Here is a 17,197-nt window from a genome sequence, read left to right on the forward strand (position 1 = left end):
TCACTTCCTTCCTTCCTTCCTTCCTTCCTTCCTTCCTTCCTTCCTTTTGGCACTGGGCATTTCTGATGTCAGGATAATCATTAAAAGGAGGGACATGATGTATTAGATAAACAGTATTTGTGACTTCTACATGATTCAAAGGTTCAGTACGCAAATTTGGGTTTGGAATCTTTAGGAATCCCATCCTATTCATTGAGCCATGAACACATTGATATTTAAAGTGATGGTTTAAATTTCTAGATGCTACTGGGGCTTGGCTCCTGCAAGTGACCGATGTTGACTTAACAGCCTCCCCATGACTGCAGGGTAAGGTAGGAACCACCATTGACACTTTTCATTGTTTCTGGAGCAACAACTAAATCCTCAGGAAGTCACATAGGTTGCGAGAACACAGCTTGTGGCTTATATTTTGGGTAACTGCATTAGGACATGTGGGATTCTGGTTTGCTTCTGGCTATAATAAAGTGCATTTGGAAAGAGGAAAAAAAATTTCTAGATGCTACTTTTGACAGAAAGTACTAAGCATTCAATTAACTACCTTTCCTTAGTGACAGTGTGATTGCAGACAGAGACTCCTAGCAGTTGTTTGTCCTCCCCTGCTCTTTGGAGTAGAGATGCTGCTGTACTTCTGACTGTAGGCTTGTTTATTGCTGGTCAATGGTGCTCGCATTTCTAACATATCTACACGGCAACGACTTACAGTTTGGAATTGGCCATTCACATCAGAATGCTGGAGTTGAAACTTAGTAGCTTACTTACACTGGGAAGATATCTTCTTTTTAAACTCAATTTCTTTGTTTAGAAAATGGCACTATAGCAGAGCCTTTTTCCTGGAGTTATCATGAAAATTCAGTGAGCAGGTGTGTGTGGTGTGTGTGTGTGTGTGTGTGTGTGTGTGTGTGACAGAGAGAAAGAGAGAGAGAGAGAGAGAGAGAAAGAGAGAAAGAGAGAAAGAGAGAATAATGTAATGCCAGCCACATTGTAAATAGGTTTGTTACCATACCATTCTATCACTGCAGTAAAGATACTTCAACTATGGCAGTCACTAACTATTTCATGTTTTAGAGAGGAGACAATGAAAATGTGGATGCTTCTTTGAGTCAAGCTGTTGTCTGCCCTTCTATGCAACAATTCCTTTCCATTGTTTAGAGCGCGTTTCAGTTAAACTAGATCCTGTGCATATTTAAACCAGAAAGTTACAATACTCATGATCACCATCCTTTTCTAGCTCATAACATATCTCAGTGCTTATGTGTGAAAAAACAGTGTGAAAACTGTATTGGAGGAAGAATTAGTGCTTAGACATTGGACAGGAGTGAATGCCAAGTACAGCCGCTTGCCATTTAAGACCACACTATGACAGATTTCAATGGTGGGAAGGCTGTAGGAAAACTCACTCGTAAATGAACTTGTTGTGTGTACTGTTCTTTTCAGTGTTCAAAGACAAAGTGAGATGTGTGTGTGTGTGTGTGTGTGTGTGTGTGTGTGTGTAAAATTTCTCTATTAGAGGAAAGGGAACTGAGCAACACATTATTCTAGCTGAGACCCAAATAGACAATTCATCTTGAGCTGAAGGGAGAACGGCATGCTTGGGGATTTTGCTTTCCCAAGTACATTTCTTTTCCTTGCTTCACCTGATCTGAGCCCTTCTCTCATATGCCCCATCCTGCCTTCTGGTTTCTCTTTCCCTTTTAGTTACTGACTTCATGGTGCCTTCTTTAGCTTAGCCCCGGTTGTTTGATTTCATGCTGCTAATGTGAGTTTGAATGAAAGTTCTGCAATCTTTCCCTATACCTTTAATTGTCTTACTATGGATGTTGTCCTGGGAGGGATGAATGTTAGTGCTCTGGCTGTACATCATTGTGTAGTACTAGCATGAACTCTAGGTTCAATACACAGTACTGTATGACATAAATATTTTTTTAAAAAAGCAATTATGTTCTTTGGCTTCTTAAATAAACTATAGTAGAAAAATCTAAAACAAAAAATGTTCCAGAAGAGATTTTTCCCCTCAAAGTGTCAAGAAAAGTTCTGTATTAGAATGTTACATGAATTTACAGTATTTTAGGACCTAGGTTTTCTCTGATAGACTTCATACTGGTAATCAATTGACACAGATTGTTAATGTCAGCTTGACTTTTTATAAACTTAGCACCTACACATTTACATATTTTATTTTATTTGTGCATTTAGAAAAATATTTAGGAAAACTCTTTTGATGCTCCCAATTTTGTGATTTCTCCCCAACAGCTTCTGAAAGGAGCTATAGCCAGTAGTATAAGAAGCCCAGCCAGTAACACAGTAACTCTTTATGCTGAGATAGTTTTTTCTATTAATTCTTATATATGGAGTGCTCTGCAACACTGACATTCTTGATAAATTTTCATGGTAAACATGAAATGAAAGATGTTAGTGATGTTATTTTAGAAATTTAAAATCATTCACTGTATTTGTAGGCTTTTAAAAGCAAACTATGATTTCAATTTTTTTGGAAATACCATTTTCAGTAAAATTTGAGATATAAGAAAAGTACATTCCCAGGAAACGAGGGGGTTATTGTTCATAGTAGTAGCTTTGTCATGGTGTGGTTACATCAGTGCCTTGCTCCATAGAGTCTAAGTCTCAATGAATTTTCTTTTAAAATAAGAAATTCCAAACATTCACAATCTTAGCATTGGCTTTTATCTTGCAGTCTATTGGTCAGCAAACCTAGAATGTTCAATATTGTGTGGGCTTAAAGACAGAGAAACCTATAAAAGAACCGGACTAGAACAAACCTGAGTATACATGTCCTACACAAGGCTTTCAGAAGAATGGTCACCTACTTGTACCAAGGCTTTATTCTGTCACAGGACTACTGATCTGAGACTGAGAACAAAGTTGATCCTCTTTTCCCCCAAAACATAATAAAGGAAGGCATATGAGGGCCATTCTTGTAGTAGTTATGCATGGTCTTGTAGTAGTAGCTACATAAGCTTCTTGTGTTTCATAATAATTTGGATACCATTTGCCTTGACATTATTTTTCTGAGTTCATTCAGAACCTGTGGATTATCTTTCAATCATCTGTCCGTGCATCAAAAGGCTGAATGTTGATCATATTCTTAGTTTCCAGAACAGAGGTAATATATTAGCTATACCTGAGAACTAGTGAGGAAACTGATGCTCATCCATACTGAAAATCCTGGGGTAGAGGAGATGTAGGTCCTGAGAAGTCATTTCACAGCTTGGCTACCAGCCTTTATCCTATCTCTGAACCTAGGTATCTTCTTTGTCCAGATCATTTCTTTGATGCTGCTTTGAACTGGCCCCTCATAGGTAATTAATGTAAAGCTCTGGCCTTTTCTTTTCCTGGCATGTATACATAACCAGCATGTCTTTCCTGTTCCTATAACATCACAATTTGTCACCTCTAAGTCCTCTCTTTTCACCTTTTTTATACTCTTCTCCTTTTTTAGGAACTGGAACCAGGATCATTGCCCTCTCAGATCGGAGATGGAAAGTTCTCCATCTGCAGGAATGCATTCCCGAACATTTTCAGTTTTTCTGTCCAGGCTATCAAACTGTAAAAAAGGAACTTGAGAGTATGCAGGACTGCCTGACAACCTGAGAGGCACAATGACCTTCTTTCTGGTTTATCTTTATTTAAAGGTTGACATGGGTAATATATTTTTCTATCATAATAAATACATTGTAGGATAGCATACTGAATCCAAATAGAATTTGAAGTTTTTTCTTTTCTTTTTTTAGATTTATTTATTTATTAGATGTAAGTGCACTGTAGCTGTCTTCAGACATTCCAGAAGAGGTCATCAGATCTCATTACGGATGGTTGTGAGCCACCATGTGGTTGTGGGATTTGAATTCAGGACCTTTGGAAGAGCAGTCAATTCTCTTAACACCTGAGCCATTGCTCCAGTCCAGAATTTGAAGTTTTAAAGAAATTACTCATATCGGTTAGCCCACCAGGGTTATGAACTCAGGTAAATGAGTACATGTAAATTCACTCTGCCTTAGCACTATGGATGATTTTGTGGGAGCCTTTCAGACTTGAGGTTAGTGCTGAAGCAATTCAGCGTTTTGATATTAATTCATGCGTTCTTTACTCATATTTCATTCATGTGTTCTTTACTCATATTTCTGAATTTTGACCATTTCCCTCCCACTTTTAAAGCTGTAACGAGAACTTTTGTAAGAATTGTCCTAGAGGTAGGAATGCTAAATCTCCAGAGAGAAGATTTGGATCTTTACATTCTTAACTACATTTTGTGCAACTGTTAGAAGATCCTGTAGGCTTTGAATGATTGTTACAATAGTCGTGTTTTTGTGAAAAAGGGAGACCAAAACAAATTATCTGAATGGCACATTTGACCTTAGAGACCCAGCCTTGAGCTTTAATGATGCAGCACACAGGTAGAACAAGGAATGGTTCATGAAGGTACCATTGTATATCTGCTTCAAGGAGTACAGTTCAGCCACGGGACAAGAGGAGTGACTGCGAAGCAGCCCCCCTACTTTTCCCTCTCCACCATGCTTGAGTCAAATGTCCACAGGCTCTGAAGGACACATTAGGGCACATGGAATTTTTCTTGCTCCAGAAAAGAGACAAGAGCTGCTGATGAGCAGAGAGCGAAGGATGCACAATAACCTACTTCAGCCCTGTCACTGGAGGTAAAGACATTTTCTGCAGAGGGATGGGTGTCATACAGACTTTGCAAAGGTCAGCAACTCTCCTCGCAGAGATCTGCACTTTCATTCTAGCATAAGCCACTCACTTTCTTGTCTGTGGAGTTACTGTCCGATGCCAGGATAGCTCGTTCCTCAATGCTTTTGATTCTCTCTGGCTTTCAGCACTGCCTGATATGATCTCATAGGGAATCTTTCATGAGGGCCTGTTCTATTTTTATTGTTTTTTTTCAAAGCTTTTCATAAATGAGGTAGGGCCATGAAAATACATTTCCAAAAGCCTTTTCCTCCTCCATGGAATGGCTAGCTCTACCGTTGGCCCAGGGGTAGGGTTTTAATTGCTTGGAATGCTTCTTCATGGTATCTTCCATTTGGAAGCACCAACTTGTATCCACTGTGGTGGACATGCATTTTCTTGAGCTTTAAAATAACATGTTAAAAAGGTTTTTTTTTCTTATTAGATATTTTCTTTATTTACATGTAAATTTCTCCATTCCCAGTTTCCCCTTCAAAAAACAAAGAAACAAACAAAAACAACAAGAACAAACCCCTGTTGCCTCCCCCCTCCCCATGCCTGCCACCCCACCCTCTCCCACTTATTAGCCCTGGCATTCCCCTACACTGGGGCACAGAACTTTCACAGGGCCGAGCTCTTCTCCTCCTATTGATGATCAAATTGCAATCCTCTACTATACACATGCTGCCAGACAATAAGACCCCTCCATGTGCAGTCCTTGGTTGGTGGTTGAGAGCCTGGGAGCTCTGAGGGTACTAGTTAATTCATAGTTGTTCATCCTAAGGGGCTGCAAACCCCTCAGCTCCATTGGTCCTTTCTCTAACTCCTTCACTGGGTTTTCTCTAACTCTTCACTTCCTGGCTCTTTGGCTTTCACTGGTGTGACATCTACTACTCCGTGGACATTGCTGTATCTCAGCTAATTCATCTGAGACACCCGTGGTTCTAATGGTCTCTTAATGTGCTATGGGTCTTTTCATCTAACCTCTAACAGTCTGTTATGATTCTGTAAACTCTCCAATAGGCCTTTATTTTTCCCCCGAAGGAGGGCATGGGTTTTTTGGATATTGTCTCTGTTGTGACTTTGAGAAAATCTTTTTGAAGCTCCCCCATAGGCTCATTAGCTATATCCTGGTGTTCTGCCATTCTAGAGACAGTCAGACACGCTAGCTATATCCTGGTGTTCTGCCGTTCTAGAGACAGTCAGACACGCTAGCTATATACTGGTGTTCTGCCATTCTAGAGACAGTCAGACACGCTAGCTATATACTGGTGTTCTGCCATTCTAGAGACAGTCAGACGGAAGATTTCTCTACAAATCCTACTACTTCCTAGACTCTCCTTAGTGAAGACAATAAAGGTATTTCTTTTCACCATTCCCTAAGGCCTCTCTGAGATTTCCATTTTTCTGCCCTGTCTTGAGTTGGGAGTAGACTCTGGAATGGTCTTTAGAGATTCCAGTAGCTTCTAAGCATTTGTAGTTTCCCCTGACTAATTTTTTCTTCCAGTGGTGAAAAATTGAGGAAGGGGAGCAAAATAAGATAGGAAAACAATATTGTCTCTATTCCTTCAACATCTAAATTTGAATTGCTGCTACTTATAAACTACTTGAATTAAGACAGTTGATTTATTCTATATCTGGATTCTGAAGTTAAGAGTCATGCATCCCCCAGAGCCCTGCTGGGTTATGAATTTGAACTCAACTCGGTTCTCAAATGCTGAAAGGTTGACTGCTCTCTAGCTTGATAAAGCAAATATGGGGAAGGCAAGGTGATGGAAAATAAATGTAGGCTATCCCTTTTGTCTCTTTCCCAGCATTCTTGGGTTCTACTTTCAAACTTGGGTCCTACCACATAGCATGTCCTAGCTGTTTCTCCTTTACCAGTTTGTATGCAGTCAGTCAATGGTGTGCTTCCGAAAACTGTCTATGTACATGCCTCCTTGTTGCTCTCTGTCTGTCTGTCTGTCCATGTCTCTCTCTCTCTCTCTCTCTCTCTCTCTCTCTCTCTCTCTCTGTGTGTGTGTGTGTGTGTGTGTGTGTGTGTGTGTTGATTTAATATATAGGTTCACCACTTCTGCAGTATTACTGTTTGGGACAATTTGCATATATTTGATTATGTGAGCATCCCCTCACTCTTGATGCTGTGTTGTCTGACTGGATCCTTTTCTCTGTCCAAAGGCCTTTCACTGAAGTACTGGCAGGGCAATGTAATCCTTCTTGTCATCCTAAAAGTGTAATGTGTTCAACAGACATATAGAGTCATCTTAAAACACACAAAAAGGATTTTATTTCCATTCTACTTTTGATATGATATTTCCTTTCCATTTTTCTAGGATATTTAAAAATGACTTTTGGTGAGATGGTAGCCTCAAATTTTATCTGCCTAAAGTTGAGGGAACTTTGCTTTGAGAAAAGCAAATTCATTTGGTCAGAGTCACATGGCCATTAAGCAGCACTATGGGGAACTGAACTGTTTTAATTCTCAAGACTTTTAATTCTATTGGGTCACACAGGATATTTAGATTTGGGTTTATAAGATGGCATTATTTATATATGGAAGAAGGGATTCATAGATGAATACTAAATGTCTCCTCATTTCTGTGATAATAGTGTTTGTATTTCTATGAAAAGGCAGTTTTTCCACCAATATGAAAACAACAGGCTCCTGCTTCATTTGTTAATGAAGCTCCAATGCTTCATTCATTGTTTGGTTAATGAGACCAAAGAGGAAACAATGGAGCTGCAGATACTTGGTGTAAGTGCATGGAAAGGTATCAGACTCTGGCAGACTCCTTGTGGACAGTAGTTTCTTAGTTTCTTAGTGGTTGTAAACCACTCGGAGATCAGATTGTGGAAGCCTTCTGTTTAGAAGCTAATTATTTTACATTCAGCTATTTTAAATTTGAAAATGTCATTCAATTGGAAAATTGGGAAGAAAGGCAATTTCAGCTAAGTTTATTAAACTGTATAATTGTTGCAGAAACTATGGTAATGCCACTCAATCTCTCAGCTTTTCATTAGTAGTTGTGCTGGGTACACATTGTGAGGACCATGGCCATTGTTAGGTAGTTTAGGCATCAGTTGGATTCAGCCTTATGTCAATGAAGTTCAAGTTTGGCAAGGTGTGAAAGCATGTAGCTGTACAACTGCAGGCTTGGCTTGCTCTTCCCAGCATGCTCTAACACTTGTAAATAGAAATCCTTTGACAGTTTAAGAAGGAACCTTCTTGCCCATATTGCCAGTCTCCATGGAAGGAATTTTGAAAGCCGAAATGATTTTAATTCTTCTGCATCTGAACAACCCACAGATGGTGAAGCCTAGTGAGAGTTCCTGCAGGTGAGCTCCAATGTCGGCAGCAAGCAGGAGGCCTTTACTCTCTGCAGAGGATCAATTTCTGTTGCCTTTTGTACCAACGAGGTGTACAGAAAGCAGTCCAGGAAAAATGCGTTCTTTCCCTTTGCTTTGCCACATTCAGGCTTACTAGTAAACGGACCTTGTAGTAAAAACACCACATGCTTGGAAATTAATTGGAATTCACTGTGGTATTGCATTATGGCTCATAAAAAATATTACATAAAGCTTGTCAAATACAGTGAAGATTTTTGAAAATGATTTTTTGAATACGTTTATAATCATATGAATTTAGCCAATTTTCATATTGTTTATGTAGTTTTGCTGAAAAAAAAATGTTAAAATTCAATTTGTAATTTTAATCTAAAACAGCAAAGTTATAACATGAAGCTTTATTATTTTTCTTCTTTGAATTAGGTAACTGACAGGCTTATGAAGAAACAAATTAATATAACATTATTATTATTGATACCTTTGTTCAATCTTTTAATACCTTTCTGCCTCTCTGCTTGACTTTAAGCAGTATTTTAAAAATATAACTCATAACCTGCTACTGTGTTATAAAAATTGATGCTTACTGTCTAACTTAACAAAACTGCTATGTTCAAGGTAGTTGTTTTTATAAAAGCCTATGTTTGCCAAGTGCTTTAAAGTAAAGCAGCTGTACTCAGGGTTCTTTCGAAATAAATTTATGTAAGAAAAAACTATCAAATAATCTTTAGCATTCAAGGTAGTTCAAGACTCATGTGCATGACATGATTTTGTAGAGAATTAATACATCCAAGGTAACTTTAATGGAAACTAATGTATACAATGAATTTTAAATATTCATTTTCAGGCTTGATGAAACACGCCAATTCCTGGCTGTGTCCACCAAGTGAGCATATGGAGCTTGAGTGTAAGAACTGCAAATCACTCCTCTAGATGATTGGAATTTACACTAAATTCTCTGAACTAATGATGCAAATATGGTCTGATGGTTTTTGTTCTAAATTTCACTTGAAATGCAATGGACCCTGTAGAGGTCAATGTGGTCTCAGCAGTTATTGCTATGGCATCAAGAACTGGTTGTTAGAAGTTTGGACAAAAGAAGTAAAAGAAAATCTACAAAGGCCCAAGGGAACATCAAACTACTTACTTAATCATTTTGAGTAAGGATAGATATGTTTTACCAATTCATGTTGAGATTATCAATATCATGAAGTTTCTGTCTGAAAGATACACAATTTTTTCTTGGAGTCTCTACATAAATGGTCCATTGTATATCAGATGTCAAATATGCCTCTCTGTCTGTCTGTTTGTCTGTCTGTCTGTCTGTCTATCTATCCATCTATCTAATCTATCATCTATCTACCATCTATCTATCCATCTACTATCTATCTATCTATCTATCTATCTATCTATCTACCTGTCATCTGTCACTTAGAATTAGTAGCTCCATTTTTGGTTTGAGTCAGTTCATATAAAGCAATGATTAATTGAGATCCAACTTCATATTTAAAGTACTGGTTAGATTATTGAGTCATGACTCTACTTGACTACTAGAAACTACTGAATGTCTCAAATGACTGCAATTGCCTTGACCTAACTTCACACTAGAGTTTACTGTCTGGAGAGACTGCCCAAAGCTACTTGTATAAATCCTCAGATCTTTCTGCTGCAAGCCCTTTCCTTGAGTGTAGTGACTTTGCCATTCATTTTTAACACGTGCTCAGGGAAAATTGGACAGTGTTTGAATATTTATATTTATGATACTATTTTCTAAATCTGGGTTGGTTTATCACTTTCTGACTGCTCATGTGACCAGAGAGAAATATTTAATTTTTCTATAGGGTGCCGTATTTGTTGATGAGTATTTATTATCAAGACTAAAATAGTTTTATGTTCTATGAGATGATGTGATTTCATTTAGTTCTCATGTATCATATGGGGACACAGGTCTTGCCAGTTGCTTTATAGAAAAGACACTATGACCTAAGGGCTTGAGAGATACTGAATAGGTTGGAAATTCTCCATCCTTGACACCATATTGAATATACTAAACTACAAAATGGTAAGGGAATGTTGAGTTTGATTCCCTCTGAGTTATTTAGCCATAAAACTTCATTAAGTGCTTGCCAGTGGCACTTATTTTGAAAAATACTTCTTCAAAGCAACCTTGTGTTCTAGAAGGTGATCTAGTGTTAGACATTAGAAAACTGAAGCTGGAAAACATTTAGCAACTGAAATGCAGTGATTCCACACAGTGATGCCACACGTGGCTATGCTTGAAATTGAGTTTGGTTAGCTTATAAAATTCTCTTTTAGCTGTATTGTCATGACTCAAGGTTCTGGATTCTAATATCCATTATTTCTGATAATAAAGCTGAATTAAGCTCACTGAAAGGATCAAATATGTTGTATGTGTAAACATTTTGAAAACTATAAAATACCATGTAAATGTCAGAATTAGATAGCATACAGTCTAAAATTCCAAAATGCCATTCATTTATTTATCTAAAAAATTTTGAGACAAGTGTCTTGTAGCCCAGGCTTATCTTAAATTCAATATGTAGTTGATCCTGATTTTCTAATCCTCCTGCTTTTGCCTCTTGAGTGTTGGGATTATAGTCTTGTGTCACCATAGATGGTTTTATGCATAGCTGGGGCTAGGAAACACCGTACAAGCCTCAAGTGAGCAAGGGTAGCATTCTCCAAATAAGCTATATCCCAAGCCCTCCTAATGTTAACGTTGGAAGGAAATTGCTTCTTTACTCATCTCTGAATCAAACTTAAGAATGGTCTATGCAGGAAGGTGAATTTTGCTAGTTATTGCCAGTTTGAGTTTTCTGTATCATCAGTTACTCAGAAAATTTTATAGCCACTTTGGTGTATTAAACAGATTTTGGGACATAAACTTAAGCACCTTGTGGATTCTGTCTGCTGAATCAATAAGTCATGAAACTAAGGCTAGTGTAGCCTTTATCCTGCCCAGTGATCTGATTCTATTGATCCTGAAAATGTGAATTCTGATTAGAGACACACAGCAGCCTTTCCCCACTTTAATGACAGTAAATAAATAGTAATATAATTTTTAGGTATTTTCATAAGAGCTAATTTATTTAAAGAACAAGGCTGAAAAGCAATCAGTGTAGGAGTCAAATGTTCTGATCATGCTTTACTGAGGAAATATAAAGTTGATTGGAAGGAGCTGTGACTAAGATCCTAGAACCCATTTGAAGCTAAGCAAGAAGGTCATGCAGCATGATTTCCAGATGCCAAAAACCTCCTTCTCTCTGGAGTGTATTCTAGGGGATGACTTGATAAGTCAAGAGGAAGTCTGACAGAGAGCAAAGACCAACTGATCCCATATTGAAAGGAAAGAGAGGCAGCTCAATTCCCCTCCTCTTTGCCAAGGGGAAATGAACTCAGTACAAACAGCAGACACTCTCTGTCACACCAAATCAAGCATGCCATTGGCTTTCTGTGTCACCATACTGAGGTGGTGTGGGGATTATTCACTTTGAATGCAGGTAGAAAATAAATCTGCAGAGATCTGTGGCTAATATGTATGGAAATTGTCTCTGGTATTTATTTTCTCCACCTTGCCCGTCTCCATGTCACACTTAGAATTTATTAATAATGATGATGAATCCGGGGAAATGAGTGTGAACTTGGCAAGGCTCAGAAATGATGGCTTCAAGAAGAACTCGTCTCTCTTAGGCGAGTGGGAAGAAAGTGCAGTAGCTTTATGTCATCATTGCACAGGGTGAGTGCGGGTGAGCAGCAAATGGAAGATGTCATGAATTGGTTTGTAGTTTTGGACTCTGCTTGGCTCTTCCAGGAAATAGTACATGGCTTGAAACTAATCAGGTTCTCAGTGGCTCTACACCTACACACGACTGCTATCTGCTCTTTGAAAGTCTGATGTTGCCGAGTTTCTGTCCAGAAATCATTTTTAACTGTGCTCCACATCTCAAGAGAGGCTCAGGTTAGGTCATCCCCCTTTGAATTCAAGTTCAACCATTACTCTTTCAGTGATGGTTTCTGAATCTTTAAGAGCCAAGATTCCTTTGAGGTTTTGGGTAAATAATGCATTTAAAATCTTGGGGCCAATTTATTAAAAATTAACAATATTATAGAGTTATCAGCATATTTGTTGAAAAGACCTGGGTATAAAAATTTTGAAACATGTAGGTCTAAAGAACACATGAGACAGGGAGAGGGAAAGAAGAGAGGAAAGTTCATAAAGAAAAATAGAATGTACTGAACTAGCAATTTCCCTTGCGTTGCCCATATGTGTCTAAATTTTTGCTTATGAAGAAAATGTCATTTATTTTTAATGCATAAAGAAAGCACAAGATGACAGTTTTGGAAAGGATAGTTTTCTATATATACATTCATCCAGGACTCTATATTCCCCTTATAAAACCCTGCATCAGTATATATTACACATATGTTCCAGCCGCCTGATCTGAAAGCCTGGAGTAGTGTCTGTACATTTTGCTAATATAAGGAAAAGGGTGGACTGGCTATTTCAATTTAATAGATGCAGGCACAAACAATACCCATTACAAACAATTCTACTGGAAACACTTAAAAAATTCAGTTACACAGTATGGACTGAGGACTGTGTCCGAATCCCCTTTTCCTCTCGTAATAATTTGCCACACTCTACATCTGTAGATAAAGTAGTCCCGGAAGTGGAGTTGGTCGGATGGGTTTGTTTACACTGCAGTCCATAAAAGAAACAAAAAGCCTTGCATGCAAAAGAAATGGAAAAAATAAAGAAAGTGAATAAATAAAAAGCAAGAATGAATGTTTAAATGAAACTTAAATCAAATGAAGCTAGCAGTTATGAAGCAGCACATCAAAAGCATAATATATACAAGCTTTTATTTTTCAAATAAGTAGCATAAAACAAGACACATCAAGAGCGAATTGAGAGTTAAAGCAGGCCAGTCCATTCTACCTACTAATTAAAGACAGCCATCTTACAATTGTAACTCTGGGGCGGGCTTCCATAGAGAAGCAAGATTAGAATGAATCATCTTAGGGTTGGGTACTCAATATAGTCTGCACATAAAGAAAGTGACTCTAATATCTGGTTATTAATCAAAGCCAGCCACACAATTTGCAGGACTCTGTGCAAAATGAACACATGGAGCCTTATGTTGAAAATTATTAAGAGTTTCATGATATTGGTAATAGAGGTAATTGCGCTTAGCTTTGAGATTCTATTTTAAATTAGACTAGTGGGTTAATATACTACAATGACCTGGAGCTCTGTATATTGTTTATTTTAGAAGGGAATTATCTTAAATCTCAGTCAATTGTTGGTTTTCCCCCAAAGCATCTGAGTTCCAGGAGTGAACACCTAGGTAAAATGGCTTCATCATCCTAGATGCAATTTTAAAAAAATTAAGTCTCAAATACACTTTATTTTCATGTTGTGTTGTTTATCATATTCATAGCAAAAGTTACATAAATTATCTTTCCATATATTATATCTCAATGTAAGTAAATGACCAGTTTAAAAATACTGCTTTGTATTTTTTATAGAGATTGTTTTGCAAGAGGACCTGAGCTTAGAATGTACACTGAAGGGCTGGTGACAGTTCTTTTGTGCCTTCTGTCATTTTTTGATTATGCGTCTCTTGCTCTTTCTATAGTTTCTATCTTAAAAGAGCAAATAACTGTTGAAGAAATCAACTGCGTTTGGAATTTCTGCACTGTCATTCCAAGTAGTGCTAATTGGATTTGGTATCCAAGACTCTTCCTTCTTCTCATTAATAAATGATAGAGCTGCAGAGCCTGCAGCACCTGGCAGGGATTCAATGCTCTTTGCTCTAACTCAGAAATGGCTCTTCTGGGCATCTAATTCAATAGACTGTTACAAACAGGGAAAGTATCCTTAACATTCTCAAACTTAAGACAGCAAATTCAAAGTTAAAACTACCCTGTCTTAGAAAGAGATAACTCACCTGCTCAATGTCATTGTTCTTCCGTGATTTGTATAAAAATTCTCCAATGGCTACAAACACAGAAAGAACGAGTCCCGCGGCCAGAACAATGAAGATGCCCCCAATATTTTCCACTCCCAGAGCACTGGCTTCTTTACTGTCTTCTTCAGGGCAGCCATTTCCTCTCCACCATTTCTCTTTCATCATATGAAGCTTCCCTTCTTCTTGTAGTTGAAGAATGGCAATTGTAATTTTATCCCGGTAAGGGGAGCCTGTAAGTTGGGGGTGATTTGGATATTGATCACCAGAGAGATAAGAAGCTATCAAGACATTTCCCTATCTTAGTGATAAGTACTGCAGAGTTGTTGTGAAGCTCTGCTAAACAAATCTAGTAGCCAAAGCGAGGAACACCCACTCTTCTATCTTGAAGGCTCTAATTAATAAGAAAAGGGGGAGGTGCCATGCAGAGGTTCCTCATTCTAAATAAACATTAAGAAGGAGTTCTATGACATTTCTGTTTTGGCTGAGTTCTTCACCAATGTTTTCACATGTCAAGGGATTTATTTTCTAGATTCTATTTTTTTTTTCTGGCCTCTTGGTGATCTCTTATCTTGACTGAGTTTGGCCATTCTTTCTTCTGGTTCCCTATCTCCATTAGAGTTCAACTACATCACTTCTCTGGCCAAGGGGAGCTAAAGTGATGGATGATATTTCTACTCTTGTGTCATAAATCTCCCCAACATGCTCTGCTTGCTGTCTTTTCCTAAATACACAGTAATAAGGAAACACTTTCAAGGCAGTCGTGATAGGGATGCCACAGAGAAAAGGCATTTGGATGCTAGGGTCACTGATGGGGATGCCACAGAGAAAAGGCGTTTGGATGCTAGGGTCACTGATGGGGATGCCACAGGGAAAAGGCGTTGGTCACTGCATGAAGCCCATCCTCTCTTTTAACCGAGACTGAGTCATGGCAAGCAAGGAATTTTTCTGTGCAAGATATTAAAAGATTTCAGATGTTTACAGTGGCTCATCCATAGTGATTCCTGTACCAATTAAGGTAAAGTATGTTTTGGATAATTCTGAGTGGCTGTAATGTTCTGTTAGCAAGAACTTGGTCATGTTTATGGTCTGTCTTCCGGTAATACCATGGCTATTATGAAGGTTTGGAAAGCGCCAATGAGTATATATGGACACAGTTTCTTAGTTCTGAATTCATATGTTAATCAACAGAAAAGAGATAAAACAAGATTCCTTTACTCAGGAGGACAGCATTTTTTTTAAATAGAATTTCTTGTCCTCAGTAGCAGGAAGCTCCCTTTGCACACAAAATCTAAAGCCATTCCTGCTGGAGGCAAATTGAAAAGTCAGGTCTCAAAAAAGGCAAAATGTTAGGAATAAAAAGTCAGGACCATTTGTTAAAATGGCTTAAAGGAAATTAAAATCTGAAGGTATGATGAAGAGCCCAGCACCAGTCAGCTCTTCTTATTCCTTATATCTCAGTACTGTTCGATGAAAGCACTCGCAGCTCCCTTCCCACCCTCACAGATGACTTATGTCCCATGTCATAGCTTAAATGCAATAAGCTCAAGTCTGATCTTCTGTCATCTTTCATTTATTTCTTCCTAAGACTTAAAAAATTGTGAACACACAAAATCTACCTTAGAAAGGAGTGTGAAATGCATCAGGAGGGAGATTATAGCTCGCCAATACTGAGTACAGAGTTTTGGGTGAGAAAATGGATTTTGAAAACAAAAGATATCAGCTCTTTGCTTAAACTTTCCCAGAACAATGGGTAGAGGCAAAATTAGCAGCATTAATATCCCTAGAGTGTGCAAGCAAATGAGAGAACCTGAAGTACATTGCTTTAAGGTACATGGAAATGCTCTGATGAGCATGAGAGCAGTACTCCCAGTCATGGCTGCACAGTAGTCATAGTGATATACACAGTGGGCCCTCAATAAATGCTTGCTGCCACTCTCCTCCTGCCTTCAGGCTGCACAAAACCTAACACATTACAGACAGATGGAGATCCAATCTCTGCTTAATGCTGGTCTCTAAGGAAGGTAATTTCCAGCCTTCCAGTAACCTGTTTAAATCTTAACTGCTCCCATTCTCATGAAGCTTTATTTTAAACCCCTTGGGAGGCACACTTCTAGAGCGTCTGTCCTGAGAGTCTCTAAGCAGCAGTTTTCAATTTTAGCTTGTGACTGGGCCAACTTTGCCAATCTTCTATTATGGGAGAGACTTCAGAGTCTCTGGGGACTCAGGGCAAGACCAGACATGGTGGAGATCTTTTCACATCTGAATATCTTTTAGCTTCAGCCTTTGTTACTGGTTAAGTGTTCTGACATCAGAAGTGACTTCTTGCAAATCATATGAAAAAAAAAAAGTTTGTCTGTGCACATGGATCTTTCTGAATAGCAACTGATCTTTCTTAAAGAATCAATTCATCATAAAAGAAGCATTTCTGAAACGTTTCCAGCAGCTGTATTCCCCATGGATGAGTTTGCTCTGAAGCCCACCATCTGTTCCAATTATTCCCTCATTGTTTTTGCTTTAAAGGCATGACAGGTTTATCACCGCTATGAAAAACTCCTGGAGTGTATTTCTACAGGAAGGAGGAGAAGGAGAGGGAAGGGGAGATGGAGGCTCTTTAACATCAGCATTTGTTATAGGTAAAGTCGGAGAAAGAGAGACGGAATGAATCTGTGCATGTCTCTCCATGTTATGGGTATCATGATACATGAATGTAGACAGACTCATCACAGAGGCAGCCTCATTCACAGGAGGGCAGAAAGCAAGCCCTAATATGCTGTATTCATTCAGCAGAGCTGCAGAAAGGACCAGCTCCCATGATTCCTGCCTCACACCACCTCCACACTGTCAGAAACTCTGAGTTAAGGACCAAACCTTAAGCAGGGCCTTACACTTGGTCAGCAAGCACTGTCACTAGCTGAATTCCCAGCCCCTAAATATTCCACTCTTTGAAAGGAATACAAATTAACATTCTTATGTGCTCATGCAGCTGCTCTCAGAGTGATACACATTCCTGTTTTCTATCATTTCTACCACACAGGAAACTTGGTGACATAGAGGGATGGTAAAGCGATCAAATGGGGTTGTATGGTAGAAGATAGAATGAAATAGTTTCTAGTTTAAAGATGGCTGAATTAAGAAAATCTAGCTGCTACTCAAGAAGATAC

The 17,197-nt window shown here is 38.4% G+C and overlaps 1 protein-coding gene across 7 annotated transcripts in view; it reads right to left on the reverse strand.

Moving 5' to 3' along the window:
• Grik1 (glutamate ionotropic receptor kainate type subunit 1) overlaps positions 1–17,197 on the reverse strand; it is a 402,690-nt gene that overhangs the window by 3,519 nt on the left and 381,974 nt on the right. For 4 of the 7 annotated variants that reach the window (XM_031364336.1, XM_031364335.1, XM_031364332.1 and 1 more), the window contains one exon: positions 14,016–14,266. In XM_031364336.1, the coding sequence (XP_031220196.1) occupies positions 14,016–14,266 (251 nt within the window). Of the gene's footprint in view, positions 1–9,362; positions 12,791–14,015; positions 14,267–17,197 lie in introns of those variants that run through there. The other 3 variants (XM_031364337.1, XM_031364338.1, XM_031364333.1) reach the window with 2 other exon arrangements.

This window comes from Mastomys coucha, unplaced genomic scaffold (assembly GCF_008632895.1).
Source record: "Mastomys coucha isolate ucsf_1 unplaced genomic scaffold, UCSF_Mcou_1 pScaffold12, whole genome shotgun sequence".
Lineage (NCBI taxonomy): Eukaryota > Metazoa > Chordata > Mammalia > Rodentia > Muridae > Mastomys > Mastomys coucha.